This window comes from Enhydra lutris, unplaced genomic scaffold, assembly GCF_002288905.1.
Source record: "Enhydra lutris kenyoni isolate GAN:26980312 unplaced genomic scaffold, ASM228890v2 scaffoldscaffold1, whole genome shotgun sequence".
Classification (NCBI taxonomy): Eukaryota; Metazoa; Chordata; class Mammalia; order Carnivora; family Mustelidae; genus Enhydra; species Enhydra lutris.
The window spans coordinates 64,982,389-65,007,812 of record NW_019154085.1 but is presented as its reverse complement, the minus strand read 5'-3'; the positions used below and the strand labels follow the sequence as shown (position 1 = coordinate 65,007,812).

The 25,424-nt window shown below is 41.2% G+C and overlaps 1 protein-coding gene across 1 annotated transcript in view; it reads left to right on the top strand.

Moving 5' to 3' along the window:
* LOC111145371 (serine/threonine kinase 39) overlaps positions 1-25,424 on the top strand; it is a 297,684-nt gene that overhangs the window by 214,954 nt on the left and 57,306 nt on the right. The window contains exons 15-16 of the mRNA XM_022500240.1: positions 18,808-18,860; positions 22,922-22,990. Coding sequence (XP_022355948.1) covers positions 18,808-18,860; positions 22,922-22,990 — 122 coding nt within the window. The remainder of the gene's footprint in view (positions 1-18,807; positions 18,861-22,921; positions 22,991-25,424) is intronic.

The window sequence follows — 25,424 nt, the reverse complement described above, 5'->3', positions numbered from 1 at the left end:
AATATAACTGTTTCCTCATGTCATTAAAAATCCTTTATAAACAACAACTTAATAGCTACGTAGTATTGCATCCTGTGCTTATTCCACTGCAATTTATTTAGCTATCTGCCCATCATTGGATACTTAATTTGTTTCAAGATTTTTGCTACAAAAGAAGTTCTCTAAAGACTGGTATGAAACAGAAAACTCAGATTTCTAACTTCTTTTATATGTCATATTTAGAGCTGTAGAATTGGTAGATCAAGGGGATAATAATAATTATTATAATAATTATTATATAATATTATTATATAGTAATAATAATAATAAATAATAATAATTCTTCTAAAATTCTAGAAACGTGTTTCCAAACAACCCTCTCAAAAGGTAGTATTAATTTATACTCCCAGAAGCAATGAAGGAAGGTCTGAAGGATTGCATCCTTGCCCATGTCCCATGTTTCATATTATCATTTTGTAACCTTTGCTCATTTTATTTGGCAGATTAAAAAGTAGTGATTGGATTTTGTAGTTTGTATTTCACTGAGCCAAGTCGCAAAACCCCCAGATGGACAAAGCCAGAAAGGGCTCGAAAAGACCCTTTAATTGTTATTGGGTCTCCAAGCCTCATAAAAGGACTTATCCCTATATGGGAAGAAAAGGATATTTCTATTGCTATTCTAAAAGAATTCACACCATGTCCCTGCATGTGCTTAGTCTTAACAAAGCAAGCCTAAGGCTTTCCTTTGAAATTGAAAAGTTCATTATAATAGCAAAGAAAGAAATGAGGTTATTCTGGACTTATTTGTTCTTTTGGTAATTTGCAATTACCTAAAGTCCAGTGATGATTATTTCCTCCTTTGAGTGTGCTCTCAGATGATGCCTTCAATACTGAGATGCTGAGGAGCAGCCTCTTTGTATCAGTCTCTTTGTGGTTTTTTTTGTTTTGTTTTTTTTCCCTTCCCTCACCTTTCTCTAAAAAGACTGTGTTCATGCTCTAGCCCTCGCCCTTACTCCATCAGTGAACAATAGGAATCTTGATGCTGGGTTTCCTACAGTGGCTAGCAGATAGCAGGTGCAGGTGCAGGGCATCGGGGGGAAGTCCTTGACTTGTGATATCAAATGGGTACTGATCTTAGAGCTTAACAAGCTAGAGGGACCCAGATAAGTCTGGAAATAGATCACCTTCTCCCCTTAAAACCTCTGCTCCTGAACCTGGTGTTTAATGATATGCATAAACATTCTTGCCCCACTCAAGAACAGTATGCCCAGCTCTTAGAGCTTAGGAGAGCTCTTCTTCGGCCAGTCCTGTTTTATCAACTCTGGGCCAGATCATTTGGCTTGCTGGGAGGAACTCAATAATATGGCACCTGTTTTCCCCCAAAGGCAAATAGCGATGTGTTTCTGGGTCTGATGGAGTCCTGCAGTATAATCTCCCTACTGATTAAAAATCACTACAGTGGGTGATGATGGAGAGCTCGCTCCGTGAGACTTCTTCACCAGCTTTATCCTCTTTCGACCAAAGCAGCAAGTTCTTTTCTCATACAGCCTCACAGTGCTGTGGTTTGGGTGTTGGCAGAGTAGCCACAGGATTTGGGCTAATCACACAGAAAAATAGTCTGAGTTATTCAGTGTTCCTTAGTAAACCTGTCTTCATCTGTCTTAATGTGAAAAACCTGCAAAGTGACATTGAAATTCTTCATTTCCCCCCCCAACTTCATAGACTTGAATTTTCCCTGTGCTAAGCACTTTTTTGCCAGTTCTTAGGAAATGTGAAGTCTGGGAATGGCCTCGGTTCTGTTACCGTGTCCTTCACAGTATTAGCAGTTCCCTTGCTTTTTAAATGAGTGTGTTTAAGGGGAGGATGATGGGGATGGCGGGGGGGGGGGTAGCAGGGCGTGATGGGGTAGACATTTCGAAGGTAAAGAAGGCATTCGTGATCCCAGTGTCTGAGAGGAGAACTCTCCTCAACACAGTGCAACAAGCACCTTTGATCCACCCCAGCTTGCTCACCAGTGGAGTTTGTCTTCATCTCTGAATCCTGATAGGTCGTAAGCTCATTGAGCCCAGTCTGTACATTATTTCATCTCTACATATTCTCTTCCCATGCCTCACACGTTGCTACCCGTGTAGCTGAGCTCAATGAGTGAGTTTCTCTGCCCACCTCATTTTCTACTCACCCATCAGTGTAATCTAAGTCTTAGTTCCCAGATAGATTTAATCACATATACTCAAATAGCCTGTTAGATACTTTGCTTGAAGTTCAAAAGTTATATTTAATGCATATTTTTAGTTGATAATTTTTGTCAGAAGAAAGAGAAGACAAAGGAAGAAAAGAACAAACTCTTCTCCAAGCTTCAAGAACTAACCATTAGGCTATTTTAGAATTGTAAGTAGTAGTAATATTTTTATTTTAAATTATTATTCTTAATTTATAAGAACATATGTTGGCAATCCCATGTCAGATACTGAAGTGAAATTAAAATAAAGTCATGTATCCCAAGCAAAAGCAAGACCATCATCATAGGCATCCTTATTTTTAGCATTTAAAACTCCTCAGGAGTGGAAATCTGTTTTTCATTTGTAACCAGTCAAAAGCCTGAACAACATTCCGGATACAGGAGGTTCCCAGAATAAGCTTGAATCCTCAGCGGTCAACTTTGATACCAGCTCCAAGTCTTTCAAATACACAGCTGCTTGGCAGCCAGATTCAGGCTCTAGTTAGTAAAAAAGCATTTTCAGATCATTTTAAAATGTTTTATTAATGGCCATATCAACAGGCTGAAGGAGGTCAGTATGCTGCGGCGCGGATAAAAATGAGTATTGTGTTTTTTTCCTCCCAGTTGGCTCAGTGGGAGATCCTTTTTGTGCTCTAAAAAGTTATATAATTGGTATGGCACCCGCTGCTCATTGGGTAAGCCAAACTAGTTTTTAATGTTCAGAATACAAAACATGGAAATGTCATCTTCATAACACTCCATGCTGTCCCTGATAGCCGAGAGCATTTCTGAATGACAGATCTGTAATAACAGTGATGATGAGAGTCACAATTAAATAGCACTCTGAGCTCAGAACACCGTTGCTTCAGGTCTTCCTAAATCCAGAGAGGCCTTGGATGGCGGCAAGTACATAATTTGAATGACGTGTGTGCCGTCTTCTAGTGCAAAAGAAGAAATTGCCAGAAATGCTGGCCGAACCACTGACGACCCAGGTGTTTTCCTTGTCTCTTTTTAGGGAATCCCCCTGGTCTGGCAGACAGGATTACATACCTTAGGCATGTTTCAGTCTTCTGTTGTACATTTCCACCTTCACATAAACGAAGATCTTTGATTTGACCAGACAGCAGAGAATTTAAATTATTCATAAGGGAAAGAGGCATGGGAAGGATTATCAGGAGACTTCTCAGATCCTCATGGGTTTGTTTCACTCTCTGGGGATTATCAAGGACTCTAAAGCAGCCCCATTACTAGTCTGTGTGTTTCCTTCAAACTCTGGGTTGGAAACGGCTATTCTCCAGCTCCCAGTGATCAGCTCCCATTTATTCAATTGTTACTGGGATTCTTAAGGAGAGAGAGACTTGTACCCTACTGAAATCTTATTATATCTGTTGGGGGTTATGGTTGGAAGCTATTATGGAATTCAGTGGAGGATCCGACGCCTACACTCCTGCTTAGGTTAGGTGATGGAATGAGAAAGAACCCATCTCCAGGCAGGGGCCAGTAGCTGACACGGAGAACTCAGTGGTTATTATTACTGTTGTTGTTATTTAATAATAATGACTCAATGCTTGCAGTGTGCCAGGCACCATCCCTACTTGCCTTCTCCCTGAGCTCTCTATCAAGTAGTTACTGTTACTACTTTATTTGAGCTGGAGATCCTGAGGCTTGGAGAGTTCATTGCCAGAAGTTCTCCTGGTTAGTCAGCGTTACAAGTCAATGCTACGAATGGTATTTAAACTCAAGAATGTTGTCTTCAGAAACCCAGCTATGACAGGCCAAGTGAACCTAGCAAAAAAAGCATTTTGTACTCTCGGACTCCCCATAAAACCAAATCAAATCTGTGGAGTGGAGGGCGAAAGAGGAGAGGAGGTAGAGAAGTCTGGTGTAACTGGTACGAGGAGATGTGCTCTCTTGCCTTCTATACTTAAATAAAAATAAGTATGCCGTGGACATGAGAGCAGCCTGGAGCTCGGGGCACAGGCGATAAAGCAGCAGCACTTCCCAATCCTAGATGCAAAGCTTGTCCAGCCACCCAGAGCCCTGGCATCGGGTAGACTTGTCCACAGCTTCTCTTCTATGTGAATCATGGCCAGGGCGATCACCCACTCTGGACGCTGACTGCTAACTCACCGCTCCTTAGGTGAGGAAGAGCTTTTTGGCCAGAAATCTCTTCAGTATCACAGGCCTCCTTTATTTCTCTCAGATCTTTCCCCAATGTGACATCTTTTCTTCTGATCACGGCTCTGGCCTCCATTGCAGCTAAAATGCCTTCAGCCCCAAAGCCATTTCTCTCTTTCTCTCAATCTCTCTCTCTCTCTTTTTTTTTTTTTTTTTTGGTTATTTGGGTATTTATGTGGGATTGGCTACCTCCATATGCAGTTTTGTCTGCTGTGGTTACATGTGACTTAATGCCATGCAGCAGGTAAGGAGGAATATTGTCCTGCTTGACACAATTAGATGTCTGGAATATTTCTTGAGAGCTTACTTATGTGCCAGACCCTGTACCAGGCACTCTGGGGAGAGACATGGCATAGCAGCATAGCTTCTGTTGCCCATCTTTTGAATTCTGTGTAGTTACTTAAATGTTCACAATTGTTCACCTTTACCATCCCTTATCTCTGTTACAGACATTTACTGACTTGCTTACTTTTTAAAAATCAACTAATTCTCTTAAACTTGACAAATAATCGGTGTTTATTTTATTTTGCAGCAGACCAGTGGAGATAGGCTCTACTGTTATGATAATCATTTTGGGAGCCCCCCCCCACCAGCCCCCGACTTTTCCTTCTGAACCCTTCCCTGTCTGGTGGCACTGTTTTTTGTACTTCCTTATGAAAAGCACATTTTTCAATTTACAGTAAAGAAGCAAATAGCAAGTAGTCTGTAGGATGTGCTATATGAATACTTCTGTAGAGTGAGAATTCTTGTTTATCCAGCCTGACCTCCTTTATTAAATTTTCACCGAGGTCTAGAGATCTTAAAAAGCTAAGTTAATCTTAAAAACTTGTGAGAGATCAGCAGACAGGGTATAAAGGTCAGTCACTGAAAAAAACCATCATGAGGGAAATTATTGGGTATATCTTTTTTATTAGTGAATCTTAGAAAAATGTGTACTCCCCACAGTCTTGGTAACTCCCGTGGTGTATGGTGCAGTTACACACATGGGGCTTGCTTATGGAACGAACATTATCCGCATGTTTCTCAATATCAACAAAGTGGTGAGCATGGCTCTAAAATATGGATTCCATGACTCACACATGAAAATCAGTTTCGTTATTTGACAGTCATACAGCATGTGTTTGAGCACAGGCAAAAAAATTGTTTTGAGCATTTGGAATAAAATTCCGTCTTCCACTAGTCTGCTTTTGAGTTTTGTCCACAGTTATGCCATTCATGGTGGAAGTAGCCTCGCACTATTGCAGAGCGAGCTTCGTGGCTAAGTCAAAGGTCTTTCTTATTTTGGTGAGCTATATAGATACTTGGGATTTTTCAGTTAGGATGGTTTGACTTCTATGCCGTGGTAAATGCCATTTTATTTACTTTATTGGGCCTGTTGAAGGGATGGTTTCTTCGAACAATGTGATAATGAGCAGCATAAATTAGTGCTCTAGACCCAGAGAAGGAATGCAGTGGTTGCTGAAGGTAGAAATGTTGACTTTTAAAAATCTGCCAGGATCAGAGAGGGAGGAAGAAGGCATCATGTGGCAGGTGCATTTTGAGGCCTACTTTACAGTAAGAGGAAGACTGGTACATTTGGACCAGCTGTGGGTCTTTGGAAAAGGCATCTATGGGAAACAAATGACATTGAACTTCAGATATCCCCCCTCACTTGTGGCCATCTTCAGATTGAAAAAGGCAATTTTGTGGAAATACTTAGAAAGATGTTTAGGTGATTACTCCTCACTTTAAATCCTATCATGCAAATAATGAACACTTTTACAACCCCTTGCCTTTTGGGGATCTGTTAATCCAAAGGAAGCTTCTCACACTTGCTCTCAGGGGCCTGCCCTACTCTTCATTTTCTTTCTTTCTTTCTTTCTTTCTTTCTTTCTTTCTTTCTTTCTTTCTTTCTTTCTTTCTTTCTTTCTTCTTCTTCTTCTTCTTCTTCTTCTTCTTCTTCTTCTTCTTCTTCTTCTTCTTCTTCTTTTAAGGTTTACTTAATTATTTTAGAGAGAGAGAGTGAGCACACATGAGTTGGGGGAGGCACAGAGGGAGGACTTTTAAGCAGACACTACCCCCCCCGCCCCCAACTGAGCGTGGAGCTGTACTCAGAGCTCAGTTTCATGTCCTGGAGATCATGACCTGAACTGAAACCAAGAGGCGGTCACTTAACCATCCAGCTACCCAGGCGCCGCTCTTTGTGCCTTTTCAGCTCTATTAGTGTCAGTACTTGGAGAATCATACAGCTCCAAGCCTCAAAAGAAAGTGGATGCTTGGGCGGGGGGCTTGAGTTTTTGAATTTTTTTATTTTTAGTTTTACATCATTCTGAATAAAAGCCCTGTCTGTCCCTAATCCAGTGTCCTGATGAGTGCTGCGTGACATGCTCTAATAAATGTATATCTTTCTGATGCCCACCAACAACCTATCAAATGCCTAGTAACAAGGTTTATTTTCTGTGCAGCTGTGTATTTTATAAATAGCCATTTGCTCAAGTAATTTCAGGAAAGTCCAATTTGAGGATTTATGATGTCTTTGCCAAAGACAAAGGGTCACCCACACTAAGACTGTAAATACATTTACTTATAGGCCATTTCTCTGAAATGGAGCAAAAGAGAAAATACTTGCTCAATCTCATTTGTCATTAAATTTAATTGTCTTAAGGCGCTCCGTGTGGCAAAGCCAGGGAGGATTCTGCTTTCATTTCTGACCTGGAGGACACTGGGGTTAACACTTATTATTCATTACTTTCTCATGGTTTTCTCCTTTATTGGATGGGTATTTTAAACCGAGTTAAAAGTGATCATTTTCCCTTTAAATTTGCTAATTTTTAATGTAGCTTTCCCTGGACACAACTCTATATATAAATTGATAGGAAAGTTAAAGCATAGTTCTTGCTACTTTTGTGATCACCTCGCCAAAGTTTAAAGAGTTTTATTATCTGCTCATTTTCTAGTATTGCAGCTACACTAACCATGGCTAACTCTCTTGATGAGTAATAGGCATTCTTTAAAACCCTGCAGCCAACAATGCTCCTTTCTCCTTTCTGAAGCAGTGTAGTTGGGTGTGTTGAGCTGCGCCCAAGTTCAGTTTCTTGGCCAGACTTGGAGCTTCCTCTTGAAACAGAGACGCCCTGCAGCCCGCCATCTTAGCACTTAGCTGCCTCTCGGGGGGAGGACATAACCTAAGTCCGTCTCCCGTATGTTCACGGCAGAGTGTTACCACTGCATTCAAGTTTTCACTGAAGTAGAAGATCTATGTTTAATCAGCACATCTACAAGAACTATCAGACGCCTTCCAATGCTGGTTGAAGTTCAGTACGGAATCACCCATTGTAACGCTTGACAAAGACACTTTTAGGGCATCAGGAAGCCATCTGTGTAGGCCATCTATTTCTCTGGGTTCTTCCGGCTCTCTCTATTGACGTAAATCATCAGGAAACAAAGTACCTCGGCTATATTATTTCAGGTCCCAGCAGAAATGCCATCACTTAGGTAAGATTTAATATGGTGCCTTCAGCACATGGGAGAAAAAAATTTTCATCTTTTGTACCACATAGTTGGAGGGTATTTTTATGAAAGAAAGTTTCTGTCCTTTACAACATAGGGTTGAAGACATTACTCTGTGCACCTTGTAAAGAGGCTTCCGTACAGAGTTTCTTTTTGATATTAATGCCAAGGGAAAAACATCTGCTTTGCATGTTTCTTTTTTGATAAAGAACTGTATCATGCAGTACTTTCCTCTTTCCTTGCCTGAGCTGTAAGCGAACAAAACTAAATTCAGTGCTCAGTGTGAGTTACTGATGTCCCAAGTATGTGTAGTGTCTCTTTCTCTGTTCCCTTCAATTTCTGTTATTTTTGATAGTCAAATGTTCGGTCATATATTTGGTTTAACTTTGAACTACTTACCATCATTTTTGCAAGAAGCAAAACAAATGACAAGGAGGATGACCGTTGCCCATAATAGAGATTATAATAGCTTGGGCCTTAAACTTCGGTCATCTTGAAACTTGAGTTCATCCAGGAATGCTGCAGATACGGGCAGCACCCCCGACTACTCTGCATACTGTCCACTGATCTGCACGAACACACCTAGCAGGATGTGAGATCAAGAGCCCGACTGGATTTACTGAACTGACATCTCGGAGGTGCCCGTAGCATATTTAGTATAACTTACTTGGCATGTTGACTTGGGAGCCTGATGCATTGAAGAGAGTTTTTCTGTCCTAGAAACATTGAGTCCAAGTTTTCTGCAGTAAACCGTAACCCACGCCAGACTTTTCAAATGAGTGATGTTAACGAAGACTGCTCCTACATTTCTATCAGTGGATTTTAATCAAGAGATATACACAAAACCCCTAACTAGTAAGGGTGCTTAATAGTTCTTCCTGCTGCAGAGAAATGGGAACTTTGATTAGACTGCAGTGTTTCTACTACCGGCTGTACACCTGATGCTAGTGTTGGTTGTTTCTTTTCTTTTTTTTTTTTTTCTTTAAAGAATTTATTTATTTATTTGAGAGAGAGTGAGAGAGTACACAAGCAGGGAGAGGGGCAGGTGGAGAAGCAGGCTTCATGCTGAGCAGGAAGCCCGATGTGGGGCTTGATCCCAGCACCCTGGAATCATGACCTGAGCCAAAGACAGATGCTTGACTGACTTGAGCCACCCAGGTGCCTCCTGACTCTAGTTTTTATGTAATCACTCCATTTCCCTCTTGGACTATCAGTAAAAATCAATTCAGTAAATATATTCACTGGACATTCTAAATGCTGAAAAGGACTGCCACCCATGAAAATACAGTTCCATAAATTTGACAGGCAGTAGAGCCCTTACACAATAATCTGTTCCCTCATGATTTACCACAGTTGGGACATAACGATCGATTTTTGTACTGTGTAGGCAAAACATTATTAAAATTTTATGTATTAAGCTCTGAAGTAAATATGACAAAATGTTACCATTTTAAAAGTTCTGGATGGTAGATTACATGTATATTTGCTTTATTACTCTTTGAACTTTCCTGTATATTGAAGTATTTTTCATGATTTTCCAAAGTGCATATTAGAGGGAAAAAAAAAAAACAAGTTAGGCAGGGTGGGTGAGAGGAAACAGCCACAGCTTCTACCTGGCCGGCATGTAGATTTTCAAAGAGGTTTCTGTTGAACTGAGTTAGGATTATTTCCAGATAAAAATTATTTTTGTAGGCCGTAAAGGCAGTTATTTATGATAATATTTTTGCATATGATTTATTCATGGGTGTAAGCATTGTACAGGGCATGATAAATTTCTTTGCTAGGCTCTGCACACACCTCTAATTTAGGTGTCAGCTCTGTGAAATCCTGTGCAGCCAAACTGCTTGTTCCGTATGGACCATAAATCTGAAAGGCCCTTCAGGCTGCTCGTAACCAGAGGGATGCTTCAGAGTCCTCAGCCTGTGGTTCTAGCTGCGGAAAAACCTGTCAACAATCAGTGTAAAGGTCAAATTCCTTAAAATGGATCAAGATACCTTATTTCAAGAAACGTGTGTGTGTGTGTGTGTGTGTGTGTGTGTGTGTGTGTGTGTGTGTGTGTGTTGTCACTGGTCATGTTTTTTCATGTTAAAAGGAGCTGTATGACTTCCTGATCTATTTGTTTGATGTTGATCAGAAGCTGTGTGATGCGGCATGGCTTGGTATAGATGAAAATTCTGGTTGCTATCAACTTATGCTTTGCTAGGCCATAGGCATGGCTTTGAGTGTCTGAAGATATAGTCCTGAAAGGAATTTTCACGTGCACATGTTAGGAGACTCCCTGATCCAAAAGGCTCTTTTAAGGCAAGTGAAATGCAAGGCCAGGGTGTGGGGGCGATGGGGAAGGCATGTGGCTCACTCTCCTGGAGCCTGGTCAGGGTATATGGACATCCGTACTTTGAAGAGAGCTTCCCTTTCAAGCAGGGCTCTGGGGCACAGTGCTGATGGGTACAGCAGTGTTTCTCAACCTTTTTTTCTGCCATCATCACCTCAGTCCTACAGAACCCATTCCTATCTGTAACATCTCTCATTGCTGCAGCACTTCTTACCTGCTAGGGGTGGGAACATCACTGAGGGAAGGAATTCTTCCTTTAGAGAACGTGTCTCAGCTCACCCTGCAGTTGGAGAACCACCCGTTGAGGATAAAAGGCAGTCCCAGGTTTGGGTGTCATTTCTGCCACAAATGGTTTCCAGGACAGACCTGACACCTAGTAGATGATCAATAAGTATTTATGGAGTGTTGAGTGAATTAGCCAGCTGTGTAATCTTAAGCAAGCCACTTAATCTCTTCGGCTTCAGTTTCTTCACCTCAGGAATGAGGAAAATAGATTAGGCAACCTCCAGGGCCCCTGTCGGTTGTAAAATTATATGATTCTGTGATTGGACCTTTACCTCAGAGAAGATGAATTTGACAGGAGTATGAAGGATGGAGAAAGTAAGAACCAAGAAAGGGGAAATGCTCCTTTCTCTGCATTAGACTAATATTTCTTTTTCTATGACTACTTTTTAAGCACTTCTTTATGTTGGGCTTTCCCTGGTACTTTTACCTCCCATCAGTTGTCCTTCTCTGGAAACGTCCACTCTTTAAGGTCTGGAACCATGACTTTCCCTTCTTCTGCTCTGTGTCTTGGTGTATGGGGCATCAGAATGCCCGACGGCTCGTGAGGGGCCCACAGGGTGTCTGCCCATGGCTGCCTTCATCGGGAAAGGCAGCGTTGTTTCCTGTCTTCCTGCAGAAGAACCTGAAGTAGAGGTTGGAGAGGTGAAGCACTAACTGAAGGTCATTGCTGACGTGTGGTTGAGTTGCAGAGCTCAGATGAACCCTCTCTAGTCCCAAAGGCGGTGTGGTTGGCTGACTTAAAGATTCCACTCTAGGAAAGCCCAGACAGAGATGCACGGGGAACACTGCATCCGGGCGGCCATAGGCCTGGACTCAGGAGGCTTCTTTTTCCTCTTCCTGACTCTTTTGTTTCCTGGCCTTACTTGGAGGTGTCCTTCAACTTATCGTTGCTTTGGCATCGTTTTCCACATCTCATTAAGTATAGCGATTTTCTTCCTGGGCTGTGACACATTCATCTGCCAAGGATTACACCCCGAGTAATAGCTCCCTCAACCTTTTATGGCCTTTTGCTGTTGCTGTTTATCTGTGGCTCTAGAGAGGGCATTCCCTGTGTGTCTGTGTGTGGTGTGTGTGAGTTTGGCTAAAACACCCTTTGTTCATTAGATCATTTATTCTCCTCTTGCGGCAGATAATGGTGACCTGCCTTTGGTCAGGAGTCTCGGAGTGTTAGAGGAATGGATGATCTGAGACATCTTAAGGATGTATAACACACAGGTCCTGGTAGTTGGCTGTCACCACCATTTGCTGCCAAAGGGAGCAGAGAGAGGGAAGCGAATTTGAGAGGAGAAGTGATGCATTCCATTTTGTACATGCTGGGTTTTTCGCTGTCTAGACATTGCATGGAGAAGTGCTGTGTAGACAGTTGATAATGGGTTTAAAGCTCTGGGGAAGCACCTGGGTTTAAGTTATGCATCGGAATTACTCATCCAGAAAAAGAAGAAGGGAAGATGGTGAAGGCAGAACATTGACACTAAAGGGACAGGCAGACGGCAGTGTTTGGGCAACAGAGAAAAGGCCGTCAGGGAATTGGGGTGATGGTGTCTCAGAGGCCAAGCAGAGGCACTTGACAAAAACCAGACTTGTAAAACTTTCATTGATTGATTGATTCATTCATTCATGTGACAGATACTGTCAGTACATTCCCAAGGCACTGGGCTGGGTGCTGAGGGGAAGAGCTGTGAACAAGGCAAGCTGAAGGTCTTTCCTTTTTGGGAACTTATTGTCTAGCAGATGAGGGGGACTTTGAGGTAATGACATTACTTTGTACAGAATGTGAAGTACTGAGTACAGGACTAGGGGCAAGGAGCGCATGCTAGAAAGGGGCCTACCCTCACCTGGTTGCCTTTATCCTTCTTTCCTGGTCTCCCCCAAAAGAGCTCAGTTGGAGTCAGTCAAGTGGAGGGAGAGTGAGAGTGGAGATTTCCTAGCAGTGAGGGATGCTGGCCCCCAACAAGCTTCAGGACCCTGGAGCACTTCTCTGTTCCCTCCCTATCTGTTTCCCTCTGTATAGGCCTGTCCCTCCAGTATACCAATGTTGCTCTTCTTCCATCTTAAAAAGCCCTCTCTTTACCCTACCTCCCATTACAGCTCTCTCTTGACCCCCTCACAGTTAAACTCCTCAAAAGAACTGCCCCTGACTGTAATCCCTTTCCTCCCTCTGTCTCCTGAACCCCCTGCAGTCAGGCCTTTGACCCCCCCCCCTCCGCTCACCCTGTGCCTTTGCAAAGCTGTATCTGGGGAAGGAGGGCAGGCTGGGGACAGCGTGGGACAGTTGAAGGTGGGAGGACGGGTCGAAGCAGTCTTGCAGGGCGGGAGGGGTCATGCTAAGGATTTTAAATTTTGTTTTAAGAATATGGGGGAAGGTGCCAAGGTGGCTCAGTCAGTTAAGCATCCTACTGTTGATCTCAGCTCAGGTCTTAATCTCAGGGTCGTGAGTTCAAGCCCTGTGTGGAGCTCCATGCTTGGTGAGGAGCTTACTTGAAGGAAGGAAGGAGGGAAGGAAGGAAGGAAGGAAGGAAGGAAGGAAGGAAGGAAGGAAAGAAGAATACGGGGAAAATTAAAAAAATAAAAATCAAAAAAAGAATATGGGGAAGAAAATGGAGTCTTTCAGCAAGGGAGTGGCAGGATCAGATTTCCAGATAACAAGCTGCCTGGCTCCTATGCGGATCATGAGCTCGAATGTGGCTCGGGTAAGGGTTGTACACTGGAGAAGACAGTGGGTAACGTGCATTCAGTTCTAGATTTAGTTCAGATCTGCTAATCAGACATATGATTTTGGAGATGTCCTTTGTCCTTTCTGAGCCTGTTTCCTTGTCTATAGAACAACAGAGGATAAGAGCCATCCCCTCGTGGAGAGTTGGGAGGATGGCATGAGATGACATATTGAGGCACCGAGCACATACTGGCAGACAGTAAATGCCATGACTTATTACTTCCTGCACCTCACAGTGGAGGAAACAGGACAGATGCCAAACAAGTAGCAAGTGGATTTGAACATAGCCCTCTGTCCCCACAGCTCCGTTACCTCCTTGGTCTGTGCCAGGCTCTTTGCTGGTGTGGAGAGAGATGCCCAGCAGGCTTAGTGGGAGCCACAGTCCCTTTCTCTCCTGAGCCTGTGGGAAGAGACTTCAGTTCAGTGCCAAGAGCAGGAAAGAAGCAAGCTAAACTAAAAATGACGTCCTGATTCTTAGCCCAGGCTGTTTGAAAGTCTCCATCCTGCTCCCAAGAAGGGGAGACATTCCAGGAGGATAGGAGTGGGAGTCCCTCTGGACTTCCTTGGATACCAGCAGCTTCATCCTGACCTGAAGTCTTAGGTTCAAATAAGGGAAAACAGGGGCTGTCCGATGCTTAGGAGCGAGGGGCTGCGTCTGGACCCCTAGAAAACACGGTACCTGCGGGTGTTACCGGCACTGCACCCTTCAGCCTCAGACTGGGGGAAATGGTTGGCGTCCAGCCTCACCACAGAGCATCCCTAGGGTGGAGGGTGTGTAGTGCCAATGGGGCTTAGAGTTGCCGATGCCCTTTAACAACCGGTGGTCTCTGGGCTTCTAAGCATGTTGATCACATCTGGTTCTTAGGAGGGGGGTGTGCCCCCCTGCGTTTTTTCGGCATGGGCTAAAAGACATGAGCGTGAAACTAAGGAATGCAGGTAGTTCTGAGCTGGCATTACCTGCTCGCGCACGTGATTGTCATCCCCACCCTGCGAGCCAGCCGCCTCCCTGGAGGGTTCATTGTGTCCCTTGCGGATGAATTGAATGAGCACGGAGGGAAAACTTTAAACATGACAGTCTGCATCTCTGGATTTGTCGCGTTGAATGGACATAGTAAATACATACATATTTACATTTTTAAATAATGTGTAGTGTATGTATTTTACATATAACCTATATATTTATATATATCTCACATGTGCGAGTGTGTATGTATATTTCTTTTAAACATGATTGAGCCCAGATTCCTGCCTGGCTTAACCAGCTGGCGCTGAGCAGTGGTTGCCCTCTTTAAATAGGAAAGAAGCTTTCCAGCCGGCAGAACACACCTCCTTGTTTTTTTACTGTACTTCCTGCTTTATTCATTGAAAGTTCCTGCAATGGTGCTTACAAATTGCTTGTGAGAATATAAATTGGTACAACTTAAATGAAGGGGAATTTGACAGTATCTATAAAATTGCAAATGCATTTATCCTTTGACCAAGCAACTTGCTTCTAGAAATTTATTTTTATACTCATGTATTTGCAAAATGACATAAGAACAAAGTTATTCATTGAGCGGTGTTTATAATAGTGAAAGACCAGAAGCAATCTGTTCATAGAATGGGAACTGGTTCAGAAAAGGATATCACAGACAATGGAATACTATGTAGCTATAAAATAAGAATGAGGAACTCTCTATGAACCAATAGGGAGAAATTCGAAGGTATATTATTAAAAGAAAAGGCAAGAGCCAGAACAATGGATATAGTATGTTAGGTATTAAACAGGCCAGAAGGACCTGTGTGTGTATATTTGCTGACATATGTGTGAAACATCTTGGGAAGGATATACAAAAAACCTGTGTCATTGAGGGGGGACCAGGTAGTTGAATGACAAGAGTAGGAGGCCTAGTTTTATAGACTACTCTAATGTATCTTTTGGGTTTTAAACCACGTGATGGTATTACCCATTTTTGAAAATAAATATTCTGCCTGAGCCCTGTAGACATTTGCCGTTGTGAGGTATATATCTACAATGAGAAATAAGGGTTTGTGCTTACCAAATTTAGGAATATGATTTTTGTCGGAGTGGTTTTTTTGTTGTTATTTTGAGGATTAAAGGGGTGTTTTGTTTTTTTTTTTAAGGATTTTATTTCTTTATTTTAGAAAGAGAGTGTAAGCGGGAGTGAGAGGGCGGGTGGTGTGGAGGGAGAGAGAGAGAATGAGAATACCAAGCAGAGGCTGCACTGGGTACAGAGCCTAAGTCGGGGCGTAATCCCAGGACCCTGAGATCATGACCTGAGCCGAAACCAAGAGCCAGACATTCAACCAGCTGAGCCCCCCAGACACCCCAGGATTAACAAGGTTTTTGATAAGAGTTATCAAAAGTAGCCGGGGTCTTAAAGCTGTTACTCTCGAGTTTTAAACATTTCCTTTATAAAGTTGCACAGACTTAGTTTCTGGCCTTAAATCATACCTATTTTCAGCTTCTTTGAAATCAAGAATATCCTGTGCCATATCAGTTAAAGTAAATGTACTTTCAATTAAAGGTGTTAAGTATGAGTCTGAAAAGATTAATTCTTTATAAAAGGATGACCTTCAGTAGTTAGATCCAATTAGGCATTTTTCCAACTATATTTCAACCTGATGAGACAAGTCTACTACTCACAATCAATCACTGTGATCTTTTCAAAGGCAAGTATTTTAGGTTCAGAGTCATAAAAGAATGACTCGATTAGGCAACCTCCGTAACTCGAGCCATAGTTCATGTAGAGATTATGGGTATTGGATATTGCTTCTGTGGTATTAATTTTGAAAAAATCAGGATGTGTGTGATGATATTCTGGATACAGTTCTTATACCTCTCTTCTGATAGCCTTAGTAGGACAAACTTATTTAGACAAGACTGACAAAAGAGAGAGAGAGGGAAGGAACAATGACCTAAATTAGCATCAAATCAAATTCTTTTTCATTTTTTCCTCCTCCTGTCATTTCATTATTAAATACACTATAAATAATTGCTTTCTTAGTGATTTTTTTTCTCACTGAACTGTTTTAGTTCTAATTCAACCTTTGTTGATATATAGCACATAAAACCAAGACTATTAAATAGAAGAACGCTTGCTGATCTTTTTATGGTAATGTGAAAAATCTTGAGGAATATTGTTTTTCTCAAAAGTGAAAGGAATTGCACTTTTCTGTATTTGCATTAGGTATTTCCAGTGTAGAATTGTTGGTCCTCAGTCTGCCACTCGATCTGTCAACTTGGAAAGACCATTGAATGCGCTCATCTAAAAAAATGGAAAACAAATAGTACCTACTTTGCAAATCTCAAAGATTGATTGCTGGAATCAAATGAGATTTGATTCATGAGATTTGGTATCAGTGTTTCTCAAGGTGTGGTCCTATGATCCTGGGGTGAGACTGGTCCTTAAGTTGTTTTCAGGGAGCCCATGAGGTCAAACTAATTTTATAATAACATAATTTTATAATAATTGTGTGCCTTTTTTTACTCTCATTATTTCAACATTTAGAGTGGAATTTTCCAGCGACTGCCAACATGATATGTGATATTGCAGCAGATTGAATATAGAAGCAAAAATAAGAACCCATCTATCTTAAGCCAGACGTTGTAGAGGTTTACAAAAAGAAAAAAAAAAGTTTGAGAACTGCTGATGTATATGAAAGCACTATGTGAATGTGTGGTGACATTGGTAGATAAACAGGGCCACAGGCAAACAGCCCTACAATGGTAGGCACTGACTGTTCACGGCCTGCCCCATCTCCCAGGCGGGGTCACTTGGTCTGGTGTCCAAGATGATCTCTGAACTGTCTTCAGTTGTCTGCAATTTCATATGTTGGTCCTGTGTCTACTTTTTTAGCCTGAGAGTCCATAACTTTCGGTCCTTGGTCCTGAAAAGAAGATGTTAAAAGAAGCCAGCTTCAGCTGATGCTATTATCCCCCGCTCCTCCATCCTATTCTAACTCTGAGAAGAATAGTTACAGTCAAGGTCAGGACACCTGGGAAAAGATGCACAGTGGTTTAAGGCTCTTATATGACTGTGGCCTGAACTTGGGCATCCCTTGGATTCCTGACCCTTACTTCTCTGTTGTAGAAAAGTGCAGACTTAGGCCAGCTTCTCTAGGCATGGGAGAAGGGCTTTCTCTAAGTCAGTACCTTGCTTTTGTCATTTTTCTGGGCCTCCTGCATTTAGTGCGGTAGGATGTCATAAGACCTGAAGAACCAAACTCAGGCTAGAGACCAATAAGGGCCCAGAGACTGGTGGGTTCATGATGTGGACGCTGTACATAGAGACCTAGAGATACTACCCAGAGTTCTAGAGTCCCAAACTGGAGAACTAAACAGGATTTGATCAGACTCTCGTGGCACCAGAAGGAGGCTGTTTGCGATGGGCATTCAGGCCATCTCTGTCTCTCTTGGACCTTTGGCAGCTGACCAAATAGTTGAGTGTTTGTAGAAATTATTATTTCCTGTTTCCCACTGCAATTTCTTACAGTCCTTTTATTACCTTTAATTGTAACATCTGTTGAGAGTTACTCATAATATTTTAGTGTTCTTATGGGAATTTAAAACCATTCTAATTATAGCTCACTGCCCTATATTATTTCTTGAAATAAAACTCTTATCTTAGGTATTTACTTGGGCCATATTTCCCTAGTGTCAGTTTTTGGATTGAATATACGTATGTATGTATATAGTACAGGGTTTTATGTAAGCATTTTATATTACTTTTAAAAAGTTTATTCACTGGATAATTTCACAACATTCAGGGGTTCCCCTCTATGTAGATAAAATTTTTTTTAAAGATTTTATTTATTTCTTTTTTTGACAGAGCACAAGCAGGGGGAGCAGAAGGCAGAGAGTGAGGGAGAAGCAGGCTCCTGCTGAGCAAGGAGCTTGATGCAGGGCTCGATCCCAGGACCCTGGGATCATGACCTGAGCCAAAGGCAGAGGCTTTAACCACTGAGCCACCCAGGCGCCCCCTCGCCTTTTTAAAAAAGATTTTATTTATTTATTTGACAGACAGAGATCACAAGTAGGCAGAGAGAGAGCAGGAAGCAGGCTCCCTGCCGAGCAGAGAGCCCGAAGCGGCACTCGATCCCAGGACCCTGGAATCAAAATTTTTAATAACAAAATACATATCCTTTTGTGGGCATTTTGATGCATGATTTAATGCACAGTGTTGTCATAAGCTTTACCACTGAGACTATCTTCCCTATTTGTTTCACTTTGAAAAATAGTTGATGAAATACTATTTTCAGGAAAGATATGAAAAATGTCTCAAATAATGTTTATCCTAGACTGAAATCTGAAATTTTTAACTATGGAATTATATTTAAGGTTATTGATTGAGTGTAGATTTTATGAAAGAACATTTTATTTTTGGAATTTTGTGAAGTAAACATGTTTATATAAGGTAAATTCAATCAGTTAAATATCTCCCCTTTATTATTGTCATATCTATCTCTTGTTTTTGAGGAAGTACTCGGAGGTAACCCAAAACTGTAAATGCTGTCTACATATTAGTAGCATCTTGTAAAAATTGGAATACATTTAGTTTGATTAAACTGTACTTCACTGGATTTTAATGTGCTATGTGTTATGTGTTTCAGAAACTCCAGAAAGGAACTTAATGACATACGGTTTGAGTTTACTCCAGGAAGAGGTAAGTTTTAATTGAAATTATAATTTTATTGCTGCAAAGAGCATTGAAGAAATTGATTACAAGTGTGTGACGATAATTTGCTATTCAAAACCGCTCTCTCTAAAAACGGAAGAAATGAGGATGGAGGGAAGGGAGGGAGAGCGGAAGGGTTTGCAGTAATGGGGGAGAATCCAAACTGGACCAGTACTGACTACATGAATTCCTGTGACATGCTGCGTGGTTTACATACACATAGATGAAATATGTGAGCTCAACCATGAAAAATACGCATGGTGACGTAGGGCCTAGAGGACCCTGTGATACTGAGCAGCACAGAGCAGTCCTAGTGAAAAGTGAGCAGCAAGTCAGATGTCACACAAAAAGTGCTCTACTTCTCCCCTCTCCTCTCATCCATAGAGCTTGGTAGGAACATTGCCATTCACGCACCTTCCAGGCCAGGCTGCTTGCCTTCTCAGCTCCTGGATGCTGGGGGTTCTCAGACCTTGTCTCATTTCTTGGTATCTTTAGCACTTGACTAAGTGCCTGCTATGCAAGAGAAACTCAAGTAATTTTGGTTAATTAATGGATAAGTAACACATAGAAACAGCTTTTGGAGACCACAAGATTCTTAGTTAAGCAAAAATTGCTATTTCCACTCTTTACTTTATAACCAGAATAACCCAAAGAGGTGAAAATCAGATGCTATAACGCTGAGACTTATTGTTCTCCCTGACCTCTCGCTTCAGATTTTTAAGGACATGAAAGCAGCCTCACTATCTATATTGAAAATCTTTTAAAACACAATGCATTAGGCTCATATGTTTGAATATATTAATATACATTAAGCTAATAACACTCCATAATTATTTGTGTATTTGAGCTCCATGTAAGTTTTGATTCGATTAAATAAGTCGTATTTGCTAAAGTTTTGAAAATCTAACATTACATTGTTAGAAATGTAAGAGGACGTAAACTCAGACATGTACAGGAGTCACAGCAAACGGTGGGGATTTCAGGAAACCAGACAGGCCTGTCTGTTCACGTTCAGTTTAAAAACAACAACAACAACAACACTGCTAGCCAGACAGAACAAGTTCCTGGGCCAAATGTGGGCATAGACTTGCTGGCCCTGGTGTCTAGTCCCCTGTCAGCATGGAGATTTAATGATTCCCAGTCTATCTGAATTAAAGTAACATATGAAGTACTTGTTACAAAATATAGGCAAATAAGGCCCGATAAATTTGTTAATTGATCTTCCTTTCTGAGAACATCCATCCTGGGCAGTTTAAAGTCAGTCTGTGAAATCATACAGCACCAATTTCTATTACCCAAAAGCTCTGTATTTTGTCATGATATGAGAATATTGACCAGCCAATAGTGTGATAAAATCTAGTAATTACATAATAACTGTTTCAAATAGGGTGAGTAAAAGAACAGATGCTTTTCTCAAGGGTCCCCCCCCCATCTAATTATCTAAATTTGACAGTGGCAGTAAAAATGAATTTGAATTTCAAGAGATAACAAAGAAATGAATTTCCAAGTTGAGGATTTGGGGGGAGAAGATGGCCCTCTCAGCATCATCTGGCCCTTTGTGCTGGCTTTGGCAGCCTCGTTTGACATTGTGGGTTGAGTCTGCTTTTGTTTCCCAGAAAGCAGGGTAGCGCTGGCTTCCTGATGATAGCTGGCCTTCCCTGGGTGGTGGGCGCAGGCCATTAGTAACGGAAACAGCATGGATATATCACTGTCCCTCTGGGACTGCCGATGCTGTCTGCATTTCAGATGCTGTCTGCACTGTTCATGCCTGCATATTGTGTCTGTGCTGTACGCACCCATAAACGCATCATACGTCATAGGGTGTATAACACAGACAGAGCAAATACTCTCTGTCTTCACTTGAGAGCGAGCCCTCTGCATTTATTATGTTGCTGTATATTCTGTAAACCAGAGCCTGTAGGATTATTTATGTTGATTTAATCCTGTTTACACATTAGGAATGTTAAGCAGCTTAAAGAAAAATATTACCAATTCCCTCCCAGTTTCTGTTCTGAACTATTACTGATACCTTACTTACATGCATACAAATTACTTCGTTAATGGCCCACAAACATGGACTTTCCCTTTGGGGTCAAAAATGGCCAGCATGACCCTTGACCCTTGTGCTTTTTGAATGCCACTCATCTGGTATTCAGGGGTCCTGAGAACAAGAGGAGATGCTACAAACTTTAATCGCTAGGAATGTCCTTTGCCTTGGTACTGTTTTAGTGATAGCCCACAATGTGGATTTGCTTGATTATTCCATTTTCAACTACATTCCGTGAGCATAGCTCCTTACTCAGATGTAGGATCTTATTGATACTGTAGAGGTGGTGATAACAAATCCAGAGATTTTGATAGATGATCAGTCCAGAGAAATGCCATCACTGCCTACTGTGTGCCCTGTTCCTACTAGGTAGGCACCTTAATTTAATAGGCTTTTTATGGGGAAGTTTCTGGCAGCATCCAGGAGATGAGATGATGAGCCCAGCATGTTCCAGTCGACGTCGTGAAGCTACATCACATGCAGAATAGAGCGTCTCACCCTAAATACCATGCTACGGGATCATTTTATCCCTGAGAGAATTTTATAAGATGTTTTTCTGTATTTCTAATAGTAAGAAGAACCCTGACATAAGCCCACCTTCTATGGAATCTCATACTTGAGGAAGATTCCTTCTTCTTTTCCATTTCCTTCATGTTATTCTATGTCACTCATGATAAAATGGAACGAGTAAAATGATGGACTGCCACAATGGCTTTAGACATGCATCGAGTATACAGTGGCTCTCAAAGTGTTTTATTGGAGATCGTGGAGACTGGGCCGTGTATGAAAGGGAGAAAAGAGAGCGCATTAGAGCCTGAGGTACATTTCAGATGGTCTTTGGCTGAGCGTCATCATCGTGGCTGCCACTGATGGAGTAATTACTGTGTCAGACACTGGACTAAACACGTGAGAACCCACAAATGTGAAAGATAACTTTACCATCCGTGACATGCTCACATGAGCACTCACGCACGTGCACACACACTCTCCGAGGGCAGCCTCAGGCAGAGCAAACTGCCACTCCGTTTAGATGCTTGTTTGGTTCAGCAACGATACATGGAGGTGCTCCTTGACTTTGGGACACACTCAAGTCAAACCTTCTTCTAGTTATTAGCAGCTGCTGAGTCAGTCTTTTCTTACCCAGCTACAGTTCTGGATGTTTGTGATAACATCAGAAGGCCATGGGGACCATGTCCTCCCCCTTGTAAAAACACGGGGGTTCATAATGGTTCTTTTGAGCACACTGCCATTTACCAGTTTCTCTTTACAAAGTCTTCGAACAGACTTCTCTCATATTACCATGTTCATTCATAACCTTTCAATTAAGTGATTTTGGTTATATTCACTTGCTACATACAGTCTGTTCAGTCCCATCTTTATGAGATTTCTAACTCCTGTCACTTATCATTGAGAAACTACATTCTTTTATACAACCACATTTTCTAAGAGAATGAATCTGTTGCTATCAAATGATCAATGTCATGTTAAAGGAGTTTCTTAATAGCATAAATTCAAATAGCTCATCTTAATAGTCCAACAAGCTCACAGGCTGTTTGTACCAAATCTAAGGTTGTGTCAAATGCTGCCTGTTCAACCTTTGCCATAAATTCTGGCTCAGTAGCTACTAATGATAGAGAAGGATTGATGATGGCTGGAATTAACCTTGGCAAGAAAGAAAAGCAGTGTCATTGGGGGCCATTATGAGCTAACTTACAGAGGTACATTTGAGGATTAAGTCAGGTGGTAGCCAAAGGGCAAATGTTTCTCTGAAAATGAAATCATAGTTTCATTTAATCTCTGTTGAATAAATACCAGGATGCAAATTATATATGGCAAAATATATTTTATATTGCTTCTGATTTTCCCTTCTGATAGAATCTGAATTATTGAATTAAAACACACTTGGTTGATTTTCATAAATGAAAAATATCTTTTACATTGTACTGGGTTGTTGATTTTTATTTTATGGTTACTAATACATATTCATTTCACATTTGGACAGATACGGCAGATGGCGTATCTCAGGAACTCTTCTCTGCTGGCTTGGTTGATGGTCATGATGTAGTTATAGGTAAATCATTTTTTAGTATACAGTGTCATTTTGTTGATGGAAATGCATTTAGAAATGGAAGTTTTCATAAAGGAATAATTTACTCTGGGTTTTTTGAAAACTTCTTGAATTCTTTTATGTGGGGGAAGCATGTATGAGTCATATTTAATCTTCTTTTTTAAAAAGCTCTTAATGTAATTCTGTCCCATTTCATATGAACCTCACTCAATAGAAATATAACAAAGAGCCTAGAAGACCCAAAAGCCCACACATAGCAAAAATATGAGACTGTAAATTTCCATGCACCAAAGTGCAGGAACCTCTAAGGTCCTATGTCAGAATTTTGTTGGGCACAGTTCCGATGGACTTTAGGTATCAATTTCCCCAACCATTAACAAGATTCATCACAAAAGTCTTAAGATTGGATGGGACTTAGAGATCATTCAGGCCAGTTCTTTCACTGTACGGACAGGGACACAGATTCCTAAAGGGATTCTGTGTGTTATCCGGGGCCATGCCACTGGGTTGGGGCAGTGGAGCTTTACTTTGGGCACAGGCTCCAGTTCTACTGCTTTGAGAACGCACAGAACTCGCTGTCAGGAGCAGGACATGACCGATGGACTCCCCAAAGGGCACAGGAGGCAGAGAAGCTGTAAGAGGCAGATGCTGTCATCTAAGAAAAAGTGTCGCTTGGTTCTACCTAGCATGAGCATGAGACGATCCATGCTCCTCAGATAATCCTAAATTTGTGAAGATTTTATAATGGAGCCCATCACTGGGTATTCACATTGATGGCCCTAAGTAATTAAGATTAGTTAATATGTTATTAATGTTAACTGTGACATTAACTAATTATATTATTTACAATTATCAGGGTAATTAGGATAATATGTATAATGATAAAATGTCCTTTAAAAATAATCAAATTAAAACTGATGCTTAAAATGACTTGGGCCCCACATGCACCCAAATGTTTATAGCAGCAATGTCCACAGTAGCCAAACTATGGAAATAACCTAGAGGTCCATCAACATCAACAGATGAATGGATAAAGATGTGGTATATATATATACAATGGGATACTATGCAGCCATCAAAAAATGAAATCTTACCATTTGAGACAACATGGATAGAACTAGAGGGTATTAATGTTGAGTGACATAAGTCAATCAGACAAAGACAATTATCATATGATTTCCCTGATATGAGGAATTTGAGAGGCAGGTTGGGGGGTTTGGGGGATGGGGAAGGAAAAAATGAAACAAGATGGGATCAGGAGGGAGACAAACCATAAGAGACTCTTAATCTCACAAAACAAACAGGGTTGCTGGGGAGAGTGGGGTAGGGAGAGGGTGGTTGGGTTATGGACATTGGGGAGGGTATGTGCTATGGTGAGTGCTGTGAAGTGTGTAAGCCTGACTATTCACAGACCTGTGTCCCTGGGGTAAATAATACATTATATGTTAATAAAAATAATAATTTAAAAAATGACTTGGGCCCCTTAAATGACATATTTTGACTTAAAAAGAAAATCACTTGCTCAAAATAAATCTTTTCCCCAATAATGCTGAAGACTGTGGCTGAGGAAGCTTGAGGTGGATATGCTGACCCATCAGAGTAATCTGTTCCAATAAATTCTATAATATAGCTCATTATAAAGTGAATTACTTTAGGGAGTAACTGAGGTTTTAGTGGGAGATCAGGATTCTGAGAAAGAATCTGTATCTCTTATGTTATTGATACATACAAACGATATGTCATAAATGTGAAGATACCTTTATAATTAGAAATAATTGAGCTCTTTTCCTTTTAATTGTATATGGTATACATATTGATTCCCCAGGGAAGCTCTGACTCCTCTGCCAAGTGGTGCATATATAAAGAGATAGAGACATATTTTAAAGAAATGTGGCATACACATATATACAGGTGCGTGTGTATTTCCTTGCGTATTCCATCTCTCACACACTTCCTTGCAAGATCTCATGGGCAGCTGAATGGTTACCAAAATGTTCAGTTTGAATATGAGGGGGAGCCTGAACAATGAGGGCAGCTCAGCTTTGGTGTTTACAGTAAACTCCATCTTAGAATTCTTTCTGTGAACAGTTCCTTGATATATGTAGATACTTTTCTCATTAGATAAAGTGAGCCTCTACCTTTGTGTTGTACTTGACCTGACAAAATCAGGAGGAAAGTTAATGGCTTGATCAAGATCCCTTATAAGGTATGTTTTCCCTGACAAGGACTATCGTCCATACATGAAGCTGCCTGAATTAAAAATAAATAAAGATAAGAACTTTCTTTTAAACACCTGCTAATTAATGTCCATTATTGGGCAAGAAGTTAAGGATGAAGTAGTCTTTTGAGTTGAGTTGATCCTGGCAGATGGTAGGGAACATGAAGAGTAAGAGAGATTCATGGAAAGATACTAGGTCACAAGTTTTTGTAAGCATGG